The sequence below is a fragment of the Anomaloglossus baeobatrachus genome, chromosome 6, assembly GCF_048569485.1.
Source record: "Anomaloglossus baeobatrachus isolate aAnoBae1 chromosome 6, aAnoBae1.hap1, whole genome shotgun sequence".
NCBI classification, from domain to species: domain Eukaryota; kingdom Metazoa; phylum Chordata; class Amphibia; order Anura; family Aromobatidae; genus Anomaloglossus; species Anomaloglossus baeobatrachus.
The window spans coordinates 540565268-540590850 of record NC_134358.1 but is presented as its reverse complement, the minus strand read 5'-3'; the positions used below and the strand labels follow the sequence as shown (position 1 = coordinate 540590850).

The 25583-nt window shown below is 47.0% G+C and overlaps 1 protein-coding gene across 1 annotated transcript in view; it reads right to left on the bottom strand.

Annotated features, from left to right (window-relative positions):
- The window catches only part of SLC25A40 (solute carrier family 25 member 40), a 57035-nt gene extending 32305 nt beyond the window's left edge, over positions 1-24730 (bottom strand). The window contains exons 1-4 of the mRNA XM_075315610.1: positions 24603-24730; positions 8706-8809; positions 8479-8538; positions 2517-2623 (exon numbers count right to left, since the gene is read on the bottom strand). Coding sequence (XP_075171725.1) covers positions 2517-2623; positions 8479-8538; positions 8706-8805 — 267 coding nt within the window. The 5' untranslated portion in view covers positions 8806-8809; positions 24603-24730. The remainder of the gene's footprint in view (positions 1-2516; positions 2624-8478; positions 8539-8705; positions 8810-24602) is intronic.
- Between the last annotated feature and the right edge of the window lie 853 nt (positions 24731-25583).

Below are 25583 nucleotides of genomic sequence, written 5' to 3'. Positions count from 1 at the left end.
ATGTCTCCATTGTATACTAATGTCCCCAGCTGTAATGTCTCCATTGTATACTAATGTCCCCAGCTGTAAATGTCCTGTGCAGTAATGAGCCCATTGTTTAATAATGCTGTCCTGTTGTAATGTCTCCATTGTATAGTAATGTGACCTGTCCTTAATGTCCCCTGCAGTAATGTCTCCATTGTTTAATAATGTCCTCCTGATGGTTCCCTTCTGTCCCCTATCATACCATTGTTTACACACAATAAAAGATACTAACCTCTCCTTCCTTCTCGCGTTGCCTCCAGCTGCTTCTTGCAGTCCTCAGGCACACAGAGCCCTCTGTGATAGTGTGAACGGGAGCAACCACTGCAGGATGTCATCATGGCTTTACTACAGTTGAATGCTTTAAGGCGCCACAAAGCATTCAACTGCAGTAAAGCGTGTCCAATATACAGGGCCGCCGCTACTATCAGCGCTTTACAGCAGTTGCATGCTTTGTGGAGCCGTAAAGCATTCAACTGTAGTAAAGCCATGACGACATCCTGCAGTGGTTGCTCCGTTCACGCTATCACAGAGGAGTCTGTGTGCCTGAGGACTGCAAGAAACAGCTGAAGGCAGAGGAGAGGTGAGAATATCTTTTATTGTGTGTAAAGCCATGACGGCACCCGGCGTATAAGACAACCCCCGACTTTTGAGAAGATTTTCAGGGGTTAAAAAGTCATCTTAGGCTACTTTCACACATCCGGTTTGAGCACTGCGGCTCAATCCGGCTGTGAAAACTATGCAACGGATGCGTCGAAAACACCGCATCCGTTGCATAAGTTTTTACATGCGGCCCGTCCGTTGTTTTCCGGTTGCGGCATGCTACTGAGCATGCGCAGTGGAAAAAAAAACGCATGCGGCGACCGGATGCGTTTTTTTCCGCATCGCGCCGCATCCGGCCTCCATAGGTATGCATTGAAAAATGCGCCGCAGCGGCCGGATGCGGCGCGATGCGGTGTTTTTTGCCGGAGCAAAAAACGTTGCAGGGAACGTTCGATCCGGCCGCGGCATCGGCTAAATCTGCCGCATGCGGCAAAAACCGGACCGAACGCAAGCCCCTGCGGCACAATACGGCACTAATGTAAGTCTATGCAAAAAAAACGCAACCGGCGTTACAAAAGCCGGTTGCGGTTTTTCTGCAGAATGCCGTATTGTGCCGCAGAGCAAAAATCCGGATGTGTGAAAGTAGCCTTTTACACCGGAAAATACGGTATAAAAAAAAAAAAATTAAAATAGGGATGGTATCCTATACCATAAAATTGGAAAAAATAAAGTCCATGTAGAAAAGTATGAAAACATTTAGTCACTGCTGTGTTAAAGCACTTGCAACGTTTCTTTACAAGAAGTAAAACGATGGTGACTTTCCTTTTTTTTTTCATTTAATAACTCACTAATACACAAAAATAAGAATATAAAGTGGATTTCGCTAAACTCTGTACTCAGTAGTTAAAACTGTATTTAGTGCAGGAAGGTTATTTGCAAAACTGAAATAGAAGATGACAGTTGGTGCTTTTAAAATTTTATGGAGGAGCAGCTAGAGGCGGAGACGCTAGAGGCAGAGGCGCTAGAGGCAGAGAGGGAGACAGAGAGGGAGGCGCTAGAGACAGAGCGGGGAGGCGCTAGAGAGCGGGGAGGCGCTAGAGGCAGAGGCGCTAGAGGCAGAGGGGGAGGTGCTAGAGGCAGAGGTGCTAGAGGCAGAGCGGGGAGGAGCTAGAGACAGAGCGGGGAGGCGCTAGAGAGCGGGGAGGCGCTAGAGGCAGAGGCGCTAGAGGCAGAGGCGGAGGTGCTAGAGGCAGAGCGGGGAGGAGCTAGAGGCAGAGCGGGGAGGCGCTAGAGAGCGGGGAGGCGCTAGAGAGCGGGGAGGGGCTACAGGCAGAACGGGGAGGGGCTACAGGCAGAACGGGGAGGAGCTACAGGCAGAACGGGGAGGAGCTACAGGCAGAACGGGGAGGAGCTACAGGCAGAACGGGGAGGAGCTACAGGCAGAACGGGGAGGAGCTACAGGCAGAACGGGGAGGAGCTACAGGCAGAACGGGGAGGAGCTACAGGCAGAACGGGGAGGAGCTACAGGCAGAACGGGGAGGAGCTACAGGCAGAATGGGGAGGAGCTACAGGCAGAAATTTTGCTGAAAGTTTTCCTGGAACAACCTAGTTTGCTTACAGAGAAAAAAAACAAAACAAGTTGAGTGGAAACCGGTCCATCTCACAAATAGTAAATCTTAAGTGGTCAGATTATAGTTTGTGACGCAAGGACACCCTTAGATGACCTAAATATATTAAGCAATGCATCTTATATATCTGGCGAATCCTACAGCACCAGGGTTTCTATTAAGATCGAAATATGGTTTGCGATCAGAAAGTTATCCCATATTCAAATGAAGAGGGATGGATAACTTGCAATGTTTGGAGGAAACAGACGTCAGTGGGGTCCGGAGAAGTCCCCACAGAATAAGATTTTGAGAAATACAATCAATTATAGTAACCCATGATCTCACCGCGGTTCCGGAGAATCGCCCCGGCACTTTGTACCACGCTTTGCTGTTCCCATTCAGACACACACACAAGTGATCCATCAGTCCATTGCAATACACGAAGCATCTACCTAATAAAGGACAAGAGGATAGAAATATCAATACTGCAGAGACGGCCAACACCGAACGCTGACATCCCCCCCCCCCCCCCCGATAGTGTACTGTATACAATATATAGTGCTGGCATGTAGAATACATAAAGGGGGGAGGGGGATTAATGAAGATCTGTGTTTTACAGTCTATTATCAACCCCAGTCTGTCCAAAAAAAAGTTTCATTTTTAGCATTTTGTTGTTTTTTTTTTTATTCCTTTGTTCCAAAAGCTATAAACTTATTTTAGGGCTTGGCAGGATACAATTCATTGTATTGAAAAATGGAAAGATTCCAATAATTCCATTCTTTTTGGGGGTTTTGCTTTTACGGTGTTGACTGTTTGGTAACACACAATTCTCCAGGTCAGTACGCTTGCTGCGATACTAAAAACTGGTATATTGATAAGCATCTGATTTAAAAATACATAAATTCAGAATTGTGTAAAAAATAAATACATTATGTAGTATCGGGGAGAAGTGTTGCTGCCGGGGTGGGGGAGGGGGGCGGGAGGGGGAGTTAAAGGGGTAATAGATGTGATAAATTTAATTTGGATGCCTATTTGTTATTCTGTTGTATGTATTCTGTTTTAATAAAAAAGTATCTGATTTAAAAAAAAAATAAATAAATACATTTTAATTTGTGTTGTCATTTTCTAAGTCCTTTCATTATTGAAGGTGCACGATGGCTTTTTTTGTCGTCATTGCTCAATGAGCTGATGTTCTTATTTATCCAGCACATTTTGAGCACTTTTTATTGCATTTTTAGAGGAAGATTCAGAGATTGAAAAACAGCAATTCTGGCATTTTGCTTTTTTTTTTTTTTTCTCCTCGTTACGGATTAATTTTCTATTTTACAGATCAAATGTTTAAAACCAAAGTGATAAAAAAAAAAAGAAAAAAGAAGGGAATTTTGTTTACTTACCGTAAATTCCTTTTCTTCTAGCTCCTATTGGGAGACCCAGACAATTGGGTGTATAGCTTCTGCCTCCGGAGGCCACACAAAGTATTACACTCAAAAGTGTAACCCCTCCCCTCTGCCTATACACCCCCCCGTGCCTCACGGGCTCCTCAGTTTTGGTGCAAAAGCAGGAAGGAGGAAACTTATAATTGGTTTAAGGTAAATTCAATCCGAAGGATGTTCGGAGAACTGAAAACCATGAAACAATTGAACATGAACAACATGTGTACACAAAAGAACAACTAGCCCGAAGGGAACAGGGGCGGGTGCTGGGTCTCCCAATAGGAGCTAGAAGAAAAGGAATTTACGGTAAGTAAACAAAATTCCCTTCTTCTTTGTCGCTCCATTGGGAGACCCAGACAATTGGGACGTCCAAAAGCAGTCCCTGGGTGGGTAAAAGAATACCTTTATAACAAGAGCCGACACGACTCCCTCTTACAGGTGGGCAACCGCCGCCTGAAGGACCTGCCTACCTAGACTGGCAAAATGAAGGTAAGGTGATATCCTGATTGAGATGAAAAGGCGATACCACCTTAGGGAGAAATTCCGGAACAGGACGGAGAACCACCTTATCCTGGTGAAAAACCAGGAAGGGGGCTTTGCATGACAGTGCTGCAAGCTCCGACACTCTACGGAGAGAAGTAACTGCTACTAGAAATGCCACTTTCTGCGAAAGACGTGATAAGGAGACATCACGCAGCGGCTCAAAAGGCGGTTTCTGAAGAGCCGTCAGCACCCCGCCGACGCCTGAGAGGTTAAAGATGCAACCTGCGGGGCAGACGTACGTGTGACCGCATTAATCTCAGCCAGACAAGCTGAGATAGCTTGGAGTGCCCACACGGCTGCAAAAGCCGGGGCAAAAGACGCTCCCGTGGCCTCATAGATGGATTTCACCAGGAGTTCTATCTGCCTGTCAGTGGCATCTTTTAGTGATGAGCCATCTGCAACCGAAACCACGGATCTAGCCGCCAATCTGGAGACTGGGGGATCTACCTTAGGACATTGAGCCCAACCCTTAACTACGTCAGCGGGGAAGGGGTAACGTGTGTCAGTAAGGCGCTTAGTAAAGCGCTTGTCCGGAACCGCTCTGGGCTTCTGGACAGCATCTCTGAAGTTAGAGTGATCAAAAAATGCACTCCGTATACGTTTGGGAAACCTGCTGAGAGGCCGACTCCTCTATAGGTGGAGGCGGTGGAGATAGATCTAACACCTGATTGATGGACGAGATAAGATCATTTACTAAGGCGTCCCCTTCAGGTGTATCAAGATTGAGAGCAACATCAGGGTCCGAGCCCTGAGCTGCGACCTCCGCCTCGTCCTCTAGAGAGTCCTCAAGCTGGGAACCCGAGCAGCGTGAGGAAGTCGGGGATGATTCCAAGCGAGCCCGCTTAGCTGGTCTGGGACTGTGGTCCATGGAGGAGTCCTCCACGTGAGACCTGGGGCCCACCCCGGCCGGGGTGTACCCAGAGGGACCTGGAGGTGCCGATCTAACCGGGTCCGGGGCCTGTGTAAGGACCGGTCTGGACTGCAGGGCTTCCAGCAACTTGGCAGACCATTTGTCCATAGACTGAGCCATGGATTGTGAGAGTGACTCAGAGCTTGTCAGCAAAAACTGCAAACTCAGTCGCTGCCACCTGGACAGTAGAAACAGGGGGGTCTGCCTGAGCCGAGGGGCCCACTAGTGACCGAGGCTCCGGCTGAGCAAGCGTAACAGGGGTCGAGCATTGCTCACAGTGAGGGTAGGTGGAACCCGCAGGTAACATGGCCCTACAAGAGGTACATGTCGCAAAAAAAACCTGTGCTTTAGTGCCCTTGCTCCTTGTGACCGACATGCTGTTGTGTCCTAGGAGCGTGATCACTGAGGGTATACAGAAAAAAGGGTATACAGCCCGGCCGAACAGAAAGGTATATATATACGTATCTATACCGGCACCAGAGGGGACCAACACCGAGTGACCGGTGCGGCTTACCGACCGCTAAAAAGCGGGGTGTGTGCGCTCCAGATTCCCTGCCTGGTCTCCCAGAGCTGCAGAGCTGTTCTGTGTGATTCTCCACCGGCAGAATGTCCTAAAGATGGCTGCCGGAGCTCTCAGGGGAGGAGTAAAGCCAGGGGCGGCGTTAGGAAAAGTGCGGGAATCTGGGGTCCCCACAGTGATCAGAGAGGGGGGAGGGAGCATACAGGATGCCCCGGCCCTCATATCCGACGTCAGGTCGGCTGTCCCGCCCCTATCTCTGATAGACAGGCCCGGGGGCGGGAGTTTTCCACTAGGCCGCGATGAAGCCGGGGACTAAATTTAATACCGCGGCCGACAAGCAGGCGCGGTCGGCGCGGTAGTCCCCGGTCTTCACAATTGAGCATACAGTTGCGGCGTCCGGAACCCAGGCGCTCCATACACAGTCCCCATGGGGACACAGAGTACCTCATGGATGCAGGGCCCTGTCCCTGAAGATAGATAAGCTCCTGTCCAGCAGATTCCCTCAGGGGCTGCGGAGGGAGCACGGTCCCAGAACCTGGATGACCGCTTCGGATCCCACTTCTACCAGAGCCCTCAGGGATGGAGAAGGAAACACGGCATGAGGCTCCGGCCGTCGTACCCGCAATGGGTACCTCAACCTTAACACCACCGCCGACATAGTGGGGTGAGAAGGGAGCATGCCGGGGGCACCGTGGGGGCCCTCTTTTCTTCCAACCGATACAATCAGCAGCTGCTGCTGACTAAAATGGAGATGTGTGAGTGGATGTGTGCCTCCTTCCACACAAAGCATAAAACTGAGGAGCCCGTGAGGCACGGGAGGGTGTATAGGCAGAGGGGAGGGGTTACACTTTTGAGTGTAATACTTTGTATGGCCTCCGGAGGCAGAAGCTATACACCCAATTGTCTGGGTCTCCCAATGGAGCGACAAAGAAATTAAATTTTTTTTTAAATTTTTGGACTAAAAAAAAAACAGCACGGTGGCTCAGTGGTTAGCACTGCAGTCTTAGGCTTTGTGCACACTTTGCATTTTTTAATGCATTTTTCCTTGCAGATTTAATCAATACTGCAAGAAAAAACGCATGCCCAAAGTATGTCAATTGTTTCTGTGTTCCTATAATCCCCTGCAATGCTTTATCACTACAGGGGATTATATCTGTACAGTAAGGGTACCGTCACACTTTAGCGACGCACCAGCGATCCTACCAGCGATCTGACCTGGTCAGGATCGCTGGAGCGTCGTTACATGGTCGCTGGTGAGTTGTCAATCAGGCAGATCTCACCAGCGACCAGTGACCAGCCCCCAGCGACGCCTAGAAGCGATGCTGCGCTTGGTAACTAAGGTAAATATTTGGTGACCAAGCGCTTGCCGATATTTACCTTGGTTCCCAGTGCACACCGCTTAGCGCTGGCTCCCTGCACTCTTAGTCAGAGTACAGATCGGGTTAATAAGCAAACCGCTTTGCTTATTTACCCGATGTGTACTCCGGCTACGTGTGCAGGGAGCAGGGAGCCGGCACTGGCAGCCTAAGAGCGGCGGACGCTAGTAACCAAGGTAAATATCGGGTAACCAAGCAAAGGGCTTCGCTTGGTTACCCAATATTTACCTTGGTTACAGCTTACCGCAGGCTGCCAGACGCCGGCTCCCTGCTCCCTGCACATTCAGATCGTTGCTCTCTCGCTGTCAAACACAGCGATGTGTGCTTCACAGCGGGAGAGCAACGTCCAATAAATGAACCAGCACAGTGTGTAACGAGCAGCGATCTCATAGCAGGGGCCAGGTCGCTGCTCAGTGTCACACACGGCGAGATCGCTAATGAGGTCACTGGTGCGTCACAAAAACCATGACTCAGCAGCGATCTCGCTATGTGAGAAGTACCCCTAAGCCTCACAAATCCATGCATACAGCATGGTCTGTGAGGCTTTCCATAGGTCAGTAACTCGGGGTCGTCATTGTGATGACCCAGGGTTGCTCAGGTTCCTGTGATCGCATTACAGGGACCCAATCGCCAGTGAATGCCGGGTCCTGGCTGTAACATCAGCTGGAGGCCCGGCAGCAATTGCAGGGGTACAGTGCCTGAAATCCCGAAATTGCCAGGAATAACTGCAAAAAAACCCCCAAAACAATAAAAAACAAACCACACGTAAAAAAATGCAGAAACACAATAAAAAATGTGCATTTTTGTAGCTGCTTTTTTCCTGCCAAAACATGCTTTTTTATATGCAGAAAAGAAGCACATAAAAAGTAACGTGTGCACATAGCCTTACAGCGCTGAGATCCTGGATTCACATCCTACGTTCCCCCCCGTGTTTGCGTGGGTTTCCTCCCACACTCCAAAGACATACAGATAGGGAATGTCAGAAAGGTAAAAAGGTTTTTTTCAGCTTTAAATTAAAATTCTTCTTTATTTCAAAAGAGTTTTAAAAGTCATCCTTCCATGTTAAAATACATGCATTATAGCAGTATATGAGAATAGGTACGTGTTTCGGACAAACTGCGTCCTTAATCGAAGACTGATACTGATAGGGAATGTAGATTGTGAGACCCAATGGGGACAGTGATGATCAGATCTGAAAAGCTCTGTGGAATTAATAGCGCTATATAAATGAGTAGAATATATAAATGCAGTAAAAGTCGGGACCTTCTTCGCTGTCCAGCTGTTGGTTGGGATTCATGGGAGTACAAAGATGGCAGTGATGGGGGACTTCAGTTTCCTCACTGCTACAATGGTGGTAAGCCATCGTCACCAAGAATGGCGTTGCGGTGGGGACGATGGGCACCACGTCGCTTAGATTGGTCTCAAGCATTAAATTTAATGCACAAGAGAGGGAATTCACATTTTGGAGGGTATTTGGAGGTGGCGATCTGTATAGGGTCCTTACGTGCACAGATATAATACTCACCTTTAGTGAAGGGTTTGCTTTGAGCTTGAAGACGAATCTTTACAACATCCAAAGGCGTTACTAGAAGAAGGAATGACAAAGTTAGGTAACGTACATAGTATATCAGGAGCTCGATTATAACCGGCCATCACTTTTTGCATCATATGTTGAGGGCAACTAAAAAGCCAAACAGGGAAGTGTCATATAGAAATGTCGCAGGATACTCGGATACAAAACCAGATTCTTACCAAAGAGCGATGTCAGCAGCGCGCCCGCGGAGGAAGCCATTATCTGCTGCACGGGGGTGATGTTGGTGGACGCCAGCGTCGGCTCATCCTCAGCCTTCATTTTTCTAAGAGAAGATTACAATATTTAGATAACCCGACATATCCCAGCATTTATCCATTGGAATCACAGGGGAGTATAAATCCTGGATTTGTTGTTCTTACCCTAAGAAAATTTTTCATTAAATTGGAATCTGTCAGCAGGTTTTTGTTACCTCGTCTGCGAGCAGCATGATGTAGGCAAAGAGATCCTGAATCCAATGATGTATCACTTAGATTACTGGCTGCAGCCGTTCTGACACAATCAGAATATTTAGATTTAGCCATGTAGCAGAGCGGAGAAAGCTGCTACCGCCGACACCAGGCGCTGTATAGAGATTGTACAATAACAGCGAGGTGTTAATCAGAGGAGGTGGAGTGTCAGACTGCCCTGCAGGTGACACTGTAGTCCAAGCAGTGATAAGAGCTTGCTGCTTAAACAAACAGCAAATAAACAACAGATTGGATCCTGATAATAAACAATATTCTGATGATAGGCCTTCCATGTTATATTCATTTAAAGGGAAATTGAGACCTGTAGAGCGAGAGCTTTACTTGTTGGTGGGCCTCCAATGTAGCACATAGAGGGTACACTTCCCTCTTGATATCTGTATACACAGCTCATAACACAAAATCCGCCAATTACAATACGCAGTGTCAAAGCTCACCTCCTCCTTCTCCCTTCACAGTTACTTTTTTTTTTTACACGCTCATTAGATGCTTCAATGCAGAAGATGGGATCAGGGTCTGACTATTGTGGCTATGCCATCTCCTGAAACAACAGAAAGTGTGTTGTATGTGTGCCTGTATATAAAGGATCTAGCTGAGGGCTTCTATTGTATAAAAGGGGGCTATGCGGGGGCTTCTACTGTATATAAGGAGGCTCCTACTGTGTATATAAGGGGGCTAGGCGGGGGCTTCTACTGTATATAAGGGGGCTCTTACTGTATATAAGGGGGCTCCTACTGTGTATATAAGGGGGCCTAGGCGGGGGCTCCTACTGTATATAAGGGGGCTAGGCGGGGGCTCCTACTGTAAATAAGGGGGCTAGGCGGGGGCTCCTACTGTATATAAGGGGGCTAGGCGGGGGCTCCTACTGTAAATAAGGGGGCTAGGCGGTGGCTCCTACTGTATATAAGGGGGCTAGGCGGGGGCTCCTACTGTATATAAGGGGGCTAGGCGGGGGCTCCTACTGTATATAAGGGAGCTAGGCGGGGGCTCCTACTGTATATAAGGGGGCTAGGCGGTGGCTCCTACTGTATATAAGGGGGCTAGGCGGTGGCTCCTACTGTATATAAGGGGGCTAGGCGGGGGCTCCTACTGTATATAAGGGGGCTAGGCGGGGGCTCCTACTGTATATAAGGGAGCTAGGCGGGGGCTCCTACTGTATATAAGGGAGCTAGGCGGGGGCTCCTACTGTATATAAGGGAGCTAGGCGGGGGCTCCTACTGTATATAAGGGAGCTAGGTGAGGGCTCCTACTGTATATAAGGGGGCTAGGCGGGGCTCCTACTGTATATAAGGGAGCTAGGCGAGGGCTCCTACTGTATATAAGGGAGCTAGGCGGGGGCTCCTACAGTATATAAGGGAGCTAGGTGGGGGCTCCTACTGTATATAAGGGAGCTAGGTGGGGGCTCCTACTGTATATAAGGGAGCTAGGTGAGGGCTCCTACTGTATATAAGGGAGCTAGGTGAGGGCTCCTACTATATATAAGGGAGCTAGGTGAGGGCTCCTACTATATATAAGGGAGCTAGGTGGGGGCTTCTACTATATATAAGGGAGCTAGGTGGGGGCTCCTACTGTATATAAGGGAGCTAGGTGGGGGCTCCTACTGTATATAAGGGAGCTAGGTGGGGGCTCCTACTGTATATATGGGAGCTAGGTGGGGGCTCCTACTGTATATATGGGAGCTAGGTGGGGGCTCCTACTATATATAAGGGAGCTAGGTGGGGGCTCCTACTGTATATATGGGAGCTAGGTGGGGGCTCCTACTATATATAAGGGAGCTAGGTGGGGGCTCCTACTATATATAAGGGGCTAGGCGAGGGCTCCTACTGTATATATGGGAGCTAGGTGGGGGCTCCTACTATATATAAGGGAGCTAGGTGGGGGCTCCTACTATATATAAGGGAGCTAGGTGGGGGCTCCTACTGTATATATGGGAGCTAGGTGGGGGCTCCTACTATATATAAGGGAGCTAGGTGAGGGCTCCTACTATATATAAGGGAGCTAGGTGGGGGCTCCTACTGTATATAAGGGAGCTAGGTGGGGGCTCCTACTGTATATAAGGGAGCTAGGTGGGGGCTCCTACTGTATATAAGGGAGCTAGGTGGGGGCTCCTACTATATATAAGGGAGCTAGGTGGGGGCTCCTACTATATATAAGGGAGCTAGGTGAGGGCTCCTACTGTATATAAGGGAGCTAGGTGGGGGCTCCTACTGTATATAAGGGAGCTAGGTGGGGGCTCCTACTATATATAAGGGAGCTAGGTGGGGGCTCCTACTGTATATAAGGGAGCTAGGTGAGGGCTCCTACTGTATATAAGGGAGCTAGGTGGGGGCTTCTACTATATATAAGGGAGCTAGGTGGGGGCTCCTACTGTATATAAGGGAGCTAGGTGGGGGCTCCTACTGTATATATGGGAGCTAGGTGGGGGCTCCTACTGTATATATGGGAGCTAGGTGGGGGCTCCTACTATATATAAGGGAGCTAGGTGGGGGCTCCTACTGTATATATGGGAGCTAGGTGGGGGCTCCTACTATATATAAGGGAGCTAGGTGGGGGCTCCTACTATATATAAGGGGCTAGGCGAGGGTTCCTACTGTATACAGTATAAGGGAGCTCCTACTGTATATGGAGATAGGCGGGGACGCCTACTACATATAAAGGGCAGGCAGCATGCTTAATTCTGCTCAATATTGAGTGATACAATTTCAAAAATGTGCAATTATAATAATTACTTACGAGTAATATGTTAATATTAATAATGAGCAGAATTAATTTCAGCCTATTGGTTCATCCTCCACAACAGTCACGGTCTCTCATTTGGCCCCTCGTGAAAATTACCGGTCCACCCCTGGTCCAGGCTATATATACACAGTATATATGGGTCCAGCACCACATTAAGTTCCCCCAAAAAATCTGTGCAACTGGAAAAAAAATCTGCAATGCTGCACAAGCGGTTGTCACCCGGCTTTTCCAGAAGCAGGTGTGTAGCATGGTTTAATCCAAACCCTAAACACCCCCGTTAATAACCGACTGGTATAACAAGGACCCTTATTATCTGGTTACTGTGTAGAATTGCTCAATAACTTTTTTTGGCAGGAAGCAGCCGGGACGAAAGTTCACGTAAGGAATGTAATCTTTATAGCACAGGTCCGGCAAATAAACCAAGCTGCTTCATAACAAAAGGCATATAATTAATATCCATGCACAGCCACGAGCAGCCTCCAGCACTATTGCTCCTGGAGCTCCCCGCTTGCTCAGCCATGTTTAGATCCCACAGCAATCATAATAAATCTCGAATAGTTGGCTTGTGCTGGGGTCAGGATATCTCAGTTTTTATCACCCATCATAAAAGCAACCCCCAACTCATGATTCTTGACCGGTTGGGAAACTATCACGTTCAGCAGCAGTGGGGGGGACCCAGAAAGAAAAGGGCCCCTGTACAAGAACAGTTTATGGCCGCTTTACAGTCCAATGATACATCTGTGACAGAAGTTACTTGCTGTTTTGAAGATGGCGGTAAACCCCTGGATTGTACCAATTATATGCTCAGCAGAGGCAGTGCCAGCACCTGACAAAGCCAAACACGGCGGGACACTGGATGATCCTCCGCCGGGCCCAGGGTCCTTCATGCTGGATATAGAGGGGGTCTGCCTTTAGGCGCAGTTGTTAGAACGACCACATGTCTATTAGAGGCCACGCATGGCTCATATAAGTGGCATTAAAATGGCCACCAGCTTATCAAAGACTGGCGACCACTGAACCTCATTGCTGTATGCTGCGCTCCACTATAACGGGGATAATGGCTAACAGGTATTGCCATACAACCATAGAGTGGCCCCTGGAGTCAATTTCCACTATGGGCCCCAGACGCTCCGGCTCAGGCCCCGGGCTGCAACAACTGCAGAAGAACGGCCCACTGAATCCAGCATGGAACAGACAAAGCTGAGCTCACTCCATACATGCCCCTTGATGAAGGCTCTTGCCGAAATGCGCATTTTCTCCATGGGTACTATCTAACAAGGTAAATATCTTTCCACTCTTGTGTTATGTTCTGTAGCCACCGGAGACTACATGTATTTCTATTCCCATGATTGTGCTGTATCCCCACTACCATTGGGGTGATATTGTTTCTTGCCTAGCATAATCTCATAATCTGTTTAGAATATCTGCTTAATCCGATTAGTCACATCCTATGTATTTATTTGGAGTTTTTAGACCCCTATTGGTTTTCCATTGACTAAACCATATGCACATATTGGAACTATAGGCTTTCATATAATATATATATATATATATATATATATATATATATATATATATATATATATATATATATCTTGATAGTTTTTTAGTACGGGTTTTAACGTCACTTTCATGTCTATGCATATACACATATGTTTAACATCTAAACCATATATATAGGGTGCAGTGACAGTGATTAAGGACAGCTTAAGCAGGTGGTCAACCGTAGGAGCCCCAAATGGGGTGTAGTTATTGATATAGGCATTAACCATCTTTTCTTGTTTATCCCAGAATCCAATCAATCTATAATGTACATGACAAGGATGGGGCCTTGAATATTCTATGGAAGAAGTGTTGACAACTTTGGACTTTCCAACAGGAAAGAGAGAAAAAGAATTAACGGATCCAAAAGAGGAGAAACGGCTAGTCCCTCTCCAGATGAAATTTAAAAGGACATCTTCCATTGCATGTAATAATTGATATCTCTTAATAACTGTTTTGTGATGGTTGAATTGATGTTTTTGGTAGGAAGAGAATTAGTAGTTGAATAAGTAAGGGGTAGTTTTTTGATAGAAGCCGGTAGCTAGACGAGGGGGGAAATTAGAGGGGCTAATCACTACATTCACTATAAATATAAAACTGATTACTCACTACAAGGTCTTTAGAAACATATATATGAAGGAGATAGCAAATGAACCTCCAAAAAACAGATTTACTACAACTAGCATATGTTCGAAGATTATAAAACTAATTAAAAGACTGACACTAACAATAAGTATAAACAACAAAATTAAAAATAAAAAGAAAAACAACAATAATAATAAGTACAGCAATAACTGGCTGACACATATATAGAGATTACAAAAATTCATAAACAAATAATAAAAGAACAGTAAAAAAATATATATGGATGTAAAAAAATATATACATATATAAAAAACTAAAATAATAATAATAATAAATGAGTTCCCCACCCATACTAGCAAAATGCAGTTAATACCACCATATGAACTAACAGAGGTAAAAACTAAGAATAGTAAAAACCCCCAGACTAACTACTAACTATGTTGGGAGCATCAACAATAATTACATAAAAAACAGGAAGACATTATTGCTAATTTATTAACATCTAACCCTCCGACACCACTAGCAGCTGTAAGGCTATGTGCGCACGTTGCGTACTAGCCCAGCACCGTAAAAGGTGCGCTTCAGAGCGCAGCTGAAAAGCTCCGTTCTGAAGCGCATGATGCCGGCGAGAACGTGCCCTCTGCATGCAGCTCCTGCCATAGACAGAGCAGGAGCTGCCGGCAAAGCGCACGGAAGAAGTGACATGTCACTTCTTTTTGCGCAGCGCTTCGGCAGTAGCCGAAGCGCTGCGCTCTAAAACGCCACGTGCGCACGGCCCCTGCACAATCTCCATAGACTGTGCAGGGGACGCAGGACGCATGCAGTTACGCTGCGCTACAAAGCGCAGAGTAACTGCATGAATTTACGCAACGTGCGCACATAGCCTTAGATAATAAAACTACCCTGTACGCGTGATCGCTCCTGCTATCCAGGGAGCCGATTCTGACATTACGGCAAACTTGGCACGCATGCGCATTTTCGGTCTCCATGGTAGCAATACCGTGGTGGTTGACACGCAGCGTGCGCTCCAAATGCCGGAACTCTGAATCGGCACGCCAACCCGGAAGTAGGAGTGATTACGCGTCACAAAGGGAAACTCCACAGACGTCACTACACAGGTGACGGGAATTATTCATTCAAAGCACCGATATATAAAGGCACAGCTCACAACATTATAGGCACACGTCCCCTGAAGAAGTAGGGAAACGCGCGTCGGGACCAAGGACGGCACAACCACATTGAACTTCACACAGGTTAGTAAGAGCTGCGCTGCACTATAATACTGCTCAGGAGAATTAACCCCGCCATGAAACATTGAATTCACAGCACTAATTGATAAGTTTGGGGAGACATTAGGAGCAGTATCTAAGTACACCTGTACACCCAGAAGGAGGTGGGAAAACAAAGTACTAAGTGTAGTTACAGAGGCAGATATATGCCAATAACAAACCAGTGCAGCCATATAACCTATAACAGTGGTATTGGAGCAAGTCCAGTGAGAAAAAAATTCTTTGTGACCTTGTTTTGCACATATGTATGTTAATGGAAAATGATTTTAATATTTTTGAAACTAATAAAATAATGATATTGAGGAAATGCACCATCCCAAGTCTCTAATTGTGGTATATATATATATGTATCAGGTGTGACTCCTACGTCAAGTAGGCGCAAAGATAAGGATAAATGACGCAATATATATATTATATTATATATATATATATATGCTAAATTAGAACACACACTGACTTTCTTTAAAAAAAATATATATATTTATATCTTTTTTTTTTTTTTAAGAAAGAAATTTAGCACAATTATATATATATATATATATATATATATATATATATATATATATATATATATATATATATATTATATATATATATATATACACATGCATACATACACACACACATACAGTCAGGGCCAGAAATATTTGGACAGTGACACAAGTTTTGTTATTTTAGCTGTTTACAAAAACACGTTCAGAAATACAATTATATATATATATAATATGGGCTGAAAGTGCACACTCCCAGCTGCAATATGAGAGTTTTCACATCCAAATCGGAGAAAGGGTTTAGGAATCATAGCTCTGTAATGCATAGCCTCCTCTTTTTCAAGGGACCAAAAGTAATTGGACAAGGGACTCTAAGGGCTGCAATTAACTCTGAAGGCGTCTCCCTCGTTAACCTGTAATCAATGAAGTAGTTAAAAGGTCTGGGGTTGATTACAGGTGTGTGGTTTTGCATTTGGAAGCTGTTGCTGTGACCAGACAACATGCGGTCTAAGGAACTCTCAATTGAGGTGAAGCAGAACATCCTGAGGCTGAAAAAAAAGAAAAAATCCATCAGAGAGATAGCAGACATGCTTGGAGTAGCAAAATCAACAGTCGGGTACATTCTGAGAAAAAAGGAATTGACTGGTGAGCTTGGGAACTCAAAAAGGCCTGGGCGTCCACGGATGACAACAGTGGTGGATGATCGCCGCATACTTTCTTTGGTGAAGAAGAACCCGTTCACAACATCAACTGAAGTCCAGAACACTCTCAGTGAAGTAGGTGTATCTGTCTCTAAGTCAACAGTAAAGAGAAGACTCCATGAAAGTAAATACAAAGGGTTCACATCTAGATGCAAACCATTCATCAATTCCAAAAATAGACAGGCCAGAGTTAAATTTGCTGAAAAACACCTCATGAAGCCAGCTCAGTTCTGGAAAAGTATTCTATGGACAGATGAGACAAAGATCAACCTGTACCAGAATGATGGGAAGAAAAAAGTTTGGAGAAGAAAGGGAACGGCACATGATCCAAGGCACACCACATCCTCTGTAAAACATGGTGGAGGCAACGTGATGGCATGGGCATGCATGGCTTTCAATGGCACTGGGTCACTTGTGTTTATTGATGACATAACAGCAGACAAGAGTAGCCGGATGAATTCTGAAGTGTACCGGGATATACTTTCAGCCCAGATTCAGCCAAATGCCGCAAAGTTGATCGGACGGCGCTTCATAGTACAGATGGACAATGACCCCAAGCATACAGCCAAAGCTACCCAGGAGTTCATGAGTGCAAAAAAGTGGAACATTCAGCAATGGCCAAGTCAATCACCAGATCTTAACCCAATTGAGAATGCATTTCAATTGCTCAAATCCAGACTTAAGACGGAAAGACCCACAAACAAGCAAGACCTGAAGGCTGCGGCTGTAAAGGCCTGGCAAAGCATTAAGAAGGAGGAAACCCAGCGTTTGGTGATGTCCATGGGTTCCAGACTTAAGGCAGTGATTGCCTCCAAAGGATTCGCAACAAAATATCGAAAATAAAAATATTTTGTTTGGGTTTGGTTTATTTGTCCAATTACTTTTGACCTCCTAAAATGTGGAGTGTTTGTAAAGAAATGTGTACAATTCCTACAATTTCTATCAGATATTTTTGTTCAAACCTTCAAATTAAACGTTACAATCTGCACTTGAATTCTGTTGTAGAGGTTTCATTTCAAATCCAATGTGGTGGCATGCAGAGCCAACTCGCGAAAATTGTGTCACTGTCCAAATATTTCTGGACCTAACTGTATATATATATTTGTGCTAAATTAGAACAAAAACTGATTTTCTTAAAAAAAATATTATATATATTTATATAATTTTTTTTAAGCAAGTCAGTTTTTGTTCTAATTTAGCACAAATAAATATATATATTTTATTGTATTTTTTACATTATATATATATATATATATATATATATATATATATAAAATACAATAAAATATATATATATATATTTGTGCTAAATTAGAACAAAAACTGACTTGCTTAAAAAAAAAATATATATATATATTTTTTTTATTTATTTTTGTTTTTAAGAAACAGTTTTTGTTCTAATTTAGCACAAATAAAAAAAGAGAATTTTGTTTACTTACCGTAAATTCTTTTTCTTATAGTTCCGACATGGGAGACCCAGACCATGGGTGTATAGCTTCTGCCTCCGGAGGACACACAAAGTACTACACTAAAAGTGTAGCTCCTCCCTCCGAGCATATACACCCCCTGGATGACTATATCCAGCCAGTTTAGTGCAAAAGCTGAAGGAGGACATCCACCCATAAGTAGAGATAGAGTAAAACCCGGAACAACCGGAACCTCTGTCTACAACAATAGCCGGTGAAAACACACGGAACAAGAACTGCCAACAGGCAACAGGGAGGGTGCTGGGTCTCCCATGTCGGAACTATAAGAAAAAGAATTTACGGTAAGTAAACAAAATTCCCTTTTTCTTCATCGTTCCTTATGGGAGACCCAGACCATGGGACGTCTCAAAGCAGTCCATGGGTGGGTAATAAACAGAAACTGCGAAGTAGGCAAAACCTAACTTCACAAATGGGCGACAGCCGCCTGAAGGATGCGTCTGCCCAAGCTCGCATCTGCTGAAGCATGAGCATTCACTTGATAGTGCTTTGAAAAGGTGTGCAGACTAGACCAAGTGGCAGCCTGACAGACTTGCTGAGCCGTAGCCTGGTGCCTGAAAGCCCAAGAGGCACCGACAGCTCTGGTCGAGTGCGCCTTAATCCCCGGCGGGGGAGGCACCTGAGTACATTGGTAGGCGTCGGAGATGGCCGACCTAATCCAGCGAGCTAGGGTCGGTTTAGAAGCCGAGAGACCCTTGCGCTGACCTGTGGTCAGTACAAAAAGAGAGGTGCACCGCCTGAGAGCAGCGGTGCGTGACACATAGATCCGGAGCGCCCGCACCAAATCTAAAGTATGCAACGCTTTCTCAAAGCGATGCACAGGGGCCGGACAAAGGGAAGGCAATGAAATGTCCTGGTTAAGGTGGAAAGGAGACACCACCTTAGGGAGAAAGTCCGGAGTCGGACGGAGGACCACCTTGTCTTGGTAAAAAACCAAAAAGGGTGACTACGAAGACAGCGCAGCCAAATCAGAAACTCTCCTGAGAGAAGTTATGGCCACCAGAAAGACCACTTTCTGTGAGAGTCGAAACAAAGGAACCTCCCTAAGAGGTTCAAAGGGGGGTTTCTGTAAAGCCGTGAGGACCAGATTAAGGTCCCAGGGATCCAAAGGCCGCCGGTATGGAGGAATGATGTGAGATGCGCCCTGCATGAAGGTGCGCACCTGGGCCAGTCGGGCAATACGCCGCTGAAACAACACTGACAGAGCCGAGACCTGTCCCTTGAAGGAATTGAGGCACAGTCCTAGCTGGAGACCGGACTGTAGAAAAGACAGGATGGTCGGCAAGGAAAAAGGCCAAGGAGCATGGCCGGAAGAGCGACACCAGGACAGGAAAATCCTCCAAGTCCTGTGGTAAATCTTGGCCGAGGAAGACTTCCGAGCCTGAGTCATAGTGGAGATGACTTCAGAAGGAATGCCGGAAGCCGTCAGGATCCAGGACTCAAGAACCACGCCGTCAATCTGAGAGCCGCAGAATTCTGGCGGAAAAACGGACCTTGTGAGAGAAGGTCTGGGCGGTCCGGGAGATGCCACGGCACCTCTACGGACAGACGGAGCAGGTCTGGGTACCAAGCTCGCCTGGGCCAGTCTGGAGCAATGATTATGACCCGACGGCCCTCCATCCTGATCTTGCGCAGGACTCTGGGCAAGAGAGCTAGAGGGGGAAACACGTAAGCCAGACGGAACTGGGACCAATCCTGAACCAGCGCGTCCGCTGCCAAGGCCTGAGGGTCGTGGGAGCGAGCCACGTAAACCGGGACCTTGTTGTTGTGCCGAGATGCCATTAGGTCCACTTCCGGGGTGCCCCACTTGCAGCAGATTGACCGGAACACTGCCGGATGCAGGGCCCACTCGCCGCTGTCCACGGTTTGACAGCTGAGATAATATGCCTCCCAGTTTTCTACGCCTGGGATGTGGACTGCGGATATGGTGGACTTGGAGTCCTCCGTCTACTGAAGGATACCTCCAACATAGCTAGGCGGCTGCGAGTCCCGTGGTGAAAGGCTACGAGGGCTAGAAGCACAGCTCTGATTTCCAGCACATTGATCGAGAGGGCTGATTCGGACGGAGTCCAAGTGCCCTGTGCTCGGTGGTGGAGAAACACTGCTCCCCAGCCGGATAGACTGGCATCCGTGGTGAGAATCACCCAGGACGGGATCAGAAAAGAGCGTCCCTGGGACAGAGAGAGGGGCTGAAGCCACCACTGAAGAGAACTCTTGGTCTGTGGCGACAGAGTTACCAGCCTGTGCAAGGAAGAGGTCCGCTTGTCCCAACAGCGGAGAATGTCCAGCTGCAGAGGACGCAGATGGAACTGGGCAAAGGGAACCGCTTCCATTGACGCCACCATCTGACCCAGCACCTGCATGAGGTGTCTGATGGAATGACGACGGGGCCTCAACAGAGAGCGCACCGCCAGATGAAGGGACTGCTGTTTGACTAAGGGCAGCTTCACAAGTGCCGGCAGAGTCTCGAATTGCATCCCTAGGTACGTAAGTTTCTGTGTCGGGGTCAGAGTGGACTTGGGCAGATTGACAAGCCACCCGAATTGAACAAGTGTGGCGAGAGTGAGCGAGACACTCCGCTGACAGTCTGCACTGGATGAAGCCTTGACTAGAAGGTCGTCCAGGTAAGGAATCACTGCCAACCCCTGGAGGTGCAGAACCGCAACCACTGCTGCCATGACCTTGGTGAATACTCGAGGGGCCGTGGCTAACCCGAAGGGAAGAGCCACGAATTGGAAATGTTCCTCTCCGATTGCAAAACGTAGCCAACGCTGGTGTGAAACTGCAATTGGCACATGCAAATAGGCATCTCTGATGTCGATGGATGCTAGAAAATCTCCTTGAGTCATTGAGGCAATGACTGATCGCAGAGATTCCATGCGAAAGTGCCGCACCTGAACATGCTTGTTGAGAAGCTGGAGATCCAGGATGGGCCGAAAGGAACCGTCCTTTTTGGGGACTAGGAAGAGATTTGAGTAGAAACCTCTGAACCGTTCCCGGGCGGGAACCGGAACAATTACTCCGTTGGCCTGCAAGGATGCCACGGCCTGTGAGAAGGCGGCAGCCTTGGAGCAGGGGGGAGTGGACAGAAAAAATCTGTTTGGCGGACTGGAAGAGAATTCTATCCTGTAGCCGTGGGAGATGATATCCCGCATCCACTGATCGGAGACGTGTTGAAACCACACGTCGCCAAAGTGGGAGAGCCTGCCACCGACTAAGGACGCTGCTGGCGCGGCCAGATAGTCAAGAGGAGGCTGCCTTAGTGGCAGCGTCTCCTCCGTTCTTCTGAGGACGTGGCTTGGTGCGCCAGCTGGTTTTTCGATCCTTGGCTGAGTTAGTGGACGAGGCTGAGGGCTTAGAGGACGACCAGTTGGAGAAACGAAAGGAACGAAACCTCGACTGGTTTCTGCCCTGGACAGGTTTCCTGGCTTTAGTTTGTGGCAAGGAAGTACTCTTCCCGCCAGTAGCTTCCTTAATAATTTCATCCAGTTGTTCACCAAACAGCCGGGACCCAGCAAAAGGGAGCCCAGCAAGGTACTTCTTGGAAGAAGTGTCTGCTTTCCACTCTCGAAGCCACAAGATCCTGCGGATCGCGAGGGAATTAGCGGAAGCCACCGCCGTGCGGTGAGAAGCCTCCAGAATGGCAGACATGGCATAGGATGAAAAAGCCGAAGCCTGGGAAGTTAAGGCAACCATTTCGGGCATAGAGTCCCTGGTGAGGGAATGCATCTCTGCCAGAGAAGCAGAGACGGCCTTAAGAGCCCACACTGCTGCAAAAGACGGGGGGGAACGAGGCCCCTGCCGCCTCATATACAGATTTGGCCAGAAGGTCAACCTGGCGGTCAGTGGAATCCTTAAGTGAGGTGCCATCCGCCACAGATACAACTGTCCGGGCTGAGATTCTGGACACCGGAGGATCTACCTTAGGTGAATGAGCCCACTCCTTGACCACCTCAGGTGGAAAGGGAAAACGGTCATCAGAACTACGCTTTGGAAAGCGTTTGTCAGGACAGGCCCTGGGTTTGGGTCACAGTGGCCTGAAAACTGGAGTGGTTAAAAAACATACTCCTTGCCCTCTTAGGCGAGGTAAACTGGTGTTTTTCTACCAGAGAGGCTTGTTCCTCTGACACTGGTGGATTGAGGTTCAGTACGGAATTAATGGACACAATCAAATCACTAACATCCGCATCACCCTCAGATAAATCAATGGGGTACATAGAGGTAGCGTCCGAGCCCACAGTAAAGGCATCCTCCTCGCCCTGCAATTCAGCTCGTGAATCAGAGCCGTGGGACGAGGAAGGAGAAGAGTCCCTGCGTCTCCGTTTAGGAGGACGGGGTCTGGGAACAGATGGAAAATCCTCTGTGAGCTCTGCAGAGCGAGTCGGAGCAGCAGAGGCGCCCTGAGAAGGGGGCTGATGCATGGTCAGCAGAGTCCGGGACAGCTGTCCCATGGAGTCGGCAAAGGACTGGGAAATAGCATTAGAAAACGATGCTACCCAAGTCGGGGGTTCAGCCACCGGGGCCGGAGCAGCCGGAGGGACCACTGGGGAGACTCCAGGCTGAGGCACCACCATGTTAGAGCAGGCATCACAATGTGGATATGTGCTCTGTTCAGGCAGTATGAGCTTACATGCAGTGCATATAGAGTAAAGCCTTGCAGCCTTGCTCCTAGTGAGAGACATGCTGCTGAGGTGGAGGCTCTGCAGTAAAGAACACACTCCTTCAGAATGACCCCCAGAGAGTGTACAAGAAAGTCCACAACCAGAGGTTGTGGCTTACCAGGCCGTTTTGTGTGCCCTCCGGATTCCACAGCTCGGACCCCCAGACAGATGCAGAACCTGCAGCAGCCAGCGCCGATCAGTGTGAGAACGCTGATAAAATGGCGCCGGAGTGAGGAGGGGGGGCGGGGTTTAGTCCAGGAGCGGGAACCGGAGGGCCAAGGAGAAATACAGGGGAGGGAAACATCTCCTCAGAGAGGAGTGTCCTCCCCTCTGCTGAACGGCCGGTGGGCGGCGCCACACTGTTTCCCTGCATGACTGACATGCAGGGGCAGTGAAAACGAAACTAGGCCGCAGCCGAAGCCGGGGCCTAAATTTTTACATGCGGCCGACAAGCAGGCACCCTCGGCGCGGTTCTCAGGAAAAAAAACAGAGAACCGGCCGGAAACCACAGCAAGTTAAAAAACACACTCTTCCCACAATAAACGTACAAGGGACCCTCCAATAATGTCTCAATACTTAGCTTATGAGACGCAGGGCCAGGTCCCTGAGGGATGAGCACTCCGTCCAGCAGGGTCCTGAAAGGGCTGCGGATGGAGACCGGTCTCCTGCAAAGCAGTGAGAACCGTGATGGTTCCCACTTCAAGCCAGAGCCCGAGGGATGGTGAAGGAGCGCGGCATGTAAGGCTCCAGCCTTGTAAAATCAACCTTAACAGCACCGCCGACACAGTGGGGTGAGAAGGGACATGCCGGGAGTCCAGCTTGGACCCGCTTTTCTTCCAATTCTTTAAAATCAAAAATGAAAAATCAAAAATCAGATGAGAATGCATGTGTGTGTGTGACCTCCTGAACACAAAGCATTAAACTGGCTGGATATAGTCATCCAGGGGGTGTATATAGCCCGGAGGGAGGAGCTACACTTTTAGTGTAGTACTTTGTGTGTCCTCCGGAGGCAGAAGCTATACACCCATGGTCTGGGTCTCCCATAAGGAACGATGAAGAAATATATATTTTTATTATATACACACACACACACACACACACACACATTTTAATGTCCTCACTGTTATATTATATACACATATTGGAACTATATAGGCCTCTCTATTGTTTCTCTATATATACTTTGGGTTTTAGCTCATTGCTTCTCCGGTGTGCCTAATACTATACACACATTGGAACTACATTGGTTGGCACAATTGTTACATCTGACACTATTGCGAAGCTATTGGTCATATGCTTGCCTTTGTAAAATACAATACAAATAACCTTGTTGCGCTATAGTCTGATGCAATAGCCTGATATATACCAGCACTAATCTTTGCAGTTTTGTATTGCCCTTAGTGATGTTCCTACTTTTACTCCCCCTTCACCTGTTCTATTTATAATAAAATAATTTTGCATTATATCTTGGACCAGTGTGTTCGCATTTTTTGCGCTTTTTGTCATACAGCGTGGGTGCAGACTGTGCTGTACAGCCGACAAGTCCAAGCTCTGATCACTGCAGTTTAACCTCATTGATGCCATTGGCAGTTTCCGAATGCTGCAAATAAGGGGTGAAAAATGGGCAACATGCGTCTGTCTTCCAGGGTCACAGCAACACAATGGTTAGGTCCAGATGGCTGCCATGATTGTATCTGATTGTGTCATCATGGCAGCCAGGGTTTAGTGTAGGTCCCCAATGTCTGCCATGACTGTACACCCTGGAAGGACATTTTATATATTTACTTAAATATACGCAAGAGGGTTCATGAGATGTAAACTATCATTGTTTATCGCATCTGCATACTTGTCTAAACTAATAAAATATAATAAGATTTAGAATTCGAGATCAGAAAGTTGTTTGGACTCCAAAATATAAATATTAATATTATTATGATGCCCTCCAGGAGCAAAGCACCAGCACTCCATCACCCAAGGGCACCCGCTATACGGGATCTGTCCCACCCAGATTATAGAATAATACATATCAGCAGATGGCAGTGCCATCCCAGCACTACAACTCCCAGCATGCCCTGCTCCTGCCACGTGCTGCACTGTACCTCTGCCCCCTGCAGTCCGCTGACCCGTGTGATCAGTCGCTGGTGGGAATCCTCCGGCTGTCAACACAGATCACAGTTCATTCTCCCTGTGGATGACCCCGAAGAAACACGTGGGACAGCCAGGACGCGCCGCCTGGTGGACTGAATCGCAACATGCACGCCCACTACACAGCGACACGTGAGCAGCTGCCGCCATGTTTAAAAAGGGCATTCAGCCAGTACAACGTCCATATTACCGGAGAGAATGAACGCGTTATCACGATCTACCTGTTCTTGATTGATCATAGAGAGCGAAGGGAATGTTGGAAGAAAACCCCCCTCTGTTTTACGTTTACGAAAGAACACTCTGCCCGACACAAACATGGCCGCTACTGTCATCAGTCCAGTCACATGACGCGACGTTGTTTACTCATTGGCTAGCTCAGTTGACATTTGCTCTGCTGCATGCTAGTCAACATTCAATAAAGCAGATTCGCTATATAAACCTCTGATAGGCTCCTTCATACATTTTATTTAAATACCATAACTTGTATGTGTTTTTATTCCATTACCTTAGTTTTATAAATTGTTTAAGCCTTTGGGAAAACACAAAAAATACTACATTTTTAAATAGCACAACAACAACAAAAAAAACAACAACAACACAATAATAACAACAGCCATGATATTTGCAGTGTGATTTATATTTTACCATAAAAAAAGTTTGTTTAAAACAAACTTTTTTTATCTCTACTGGCTAATACGGTACAAAGATATATTTTACCTGTATTTTACCATAGTCATGGAATTTTCTGCATAAAAAAAACATGAAAAATTTACTTTAAAAAAAGTGTGAAATAAATATTGAACATGTCAACAATCTTCTGAGTAAATATATTTCTAAAGATGCTATTGAAATTAATTTCTCACCAGATGTCGGTAACAACCCATCAAATCTACAGAGACTAAGTGCCTACTGAGTCTTCACCAAAGGCTCTGATG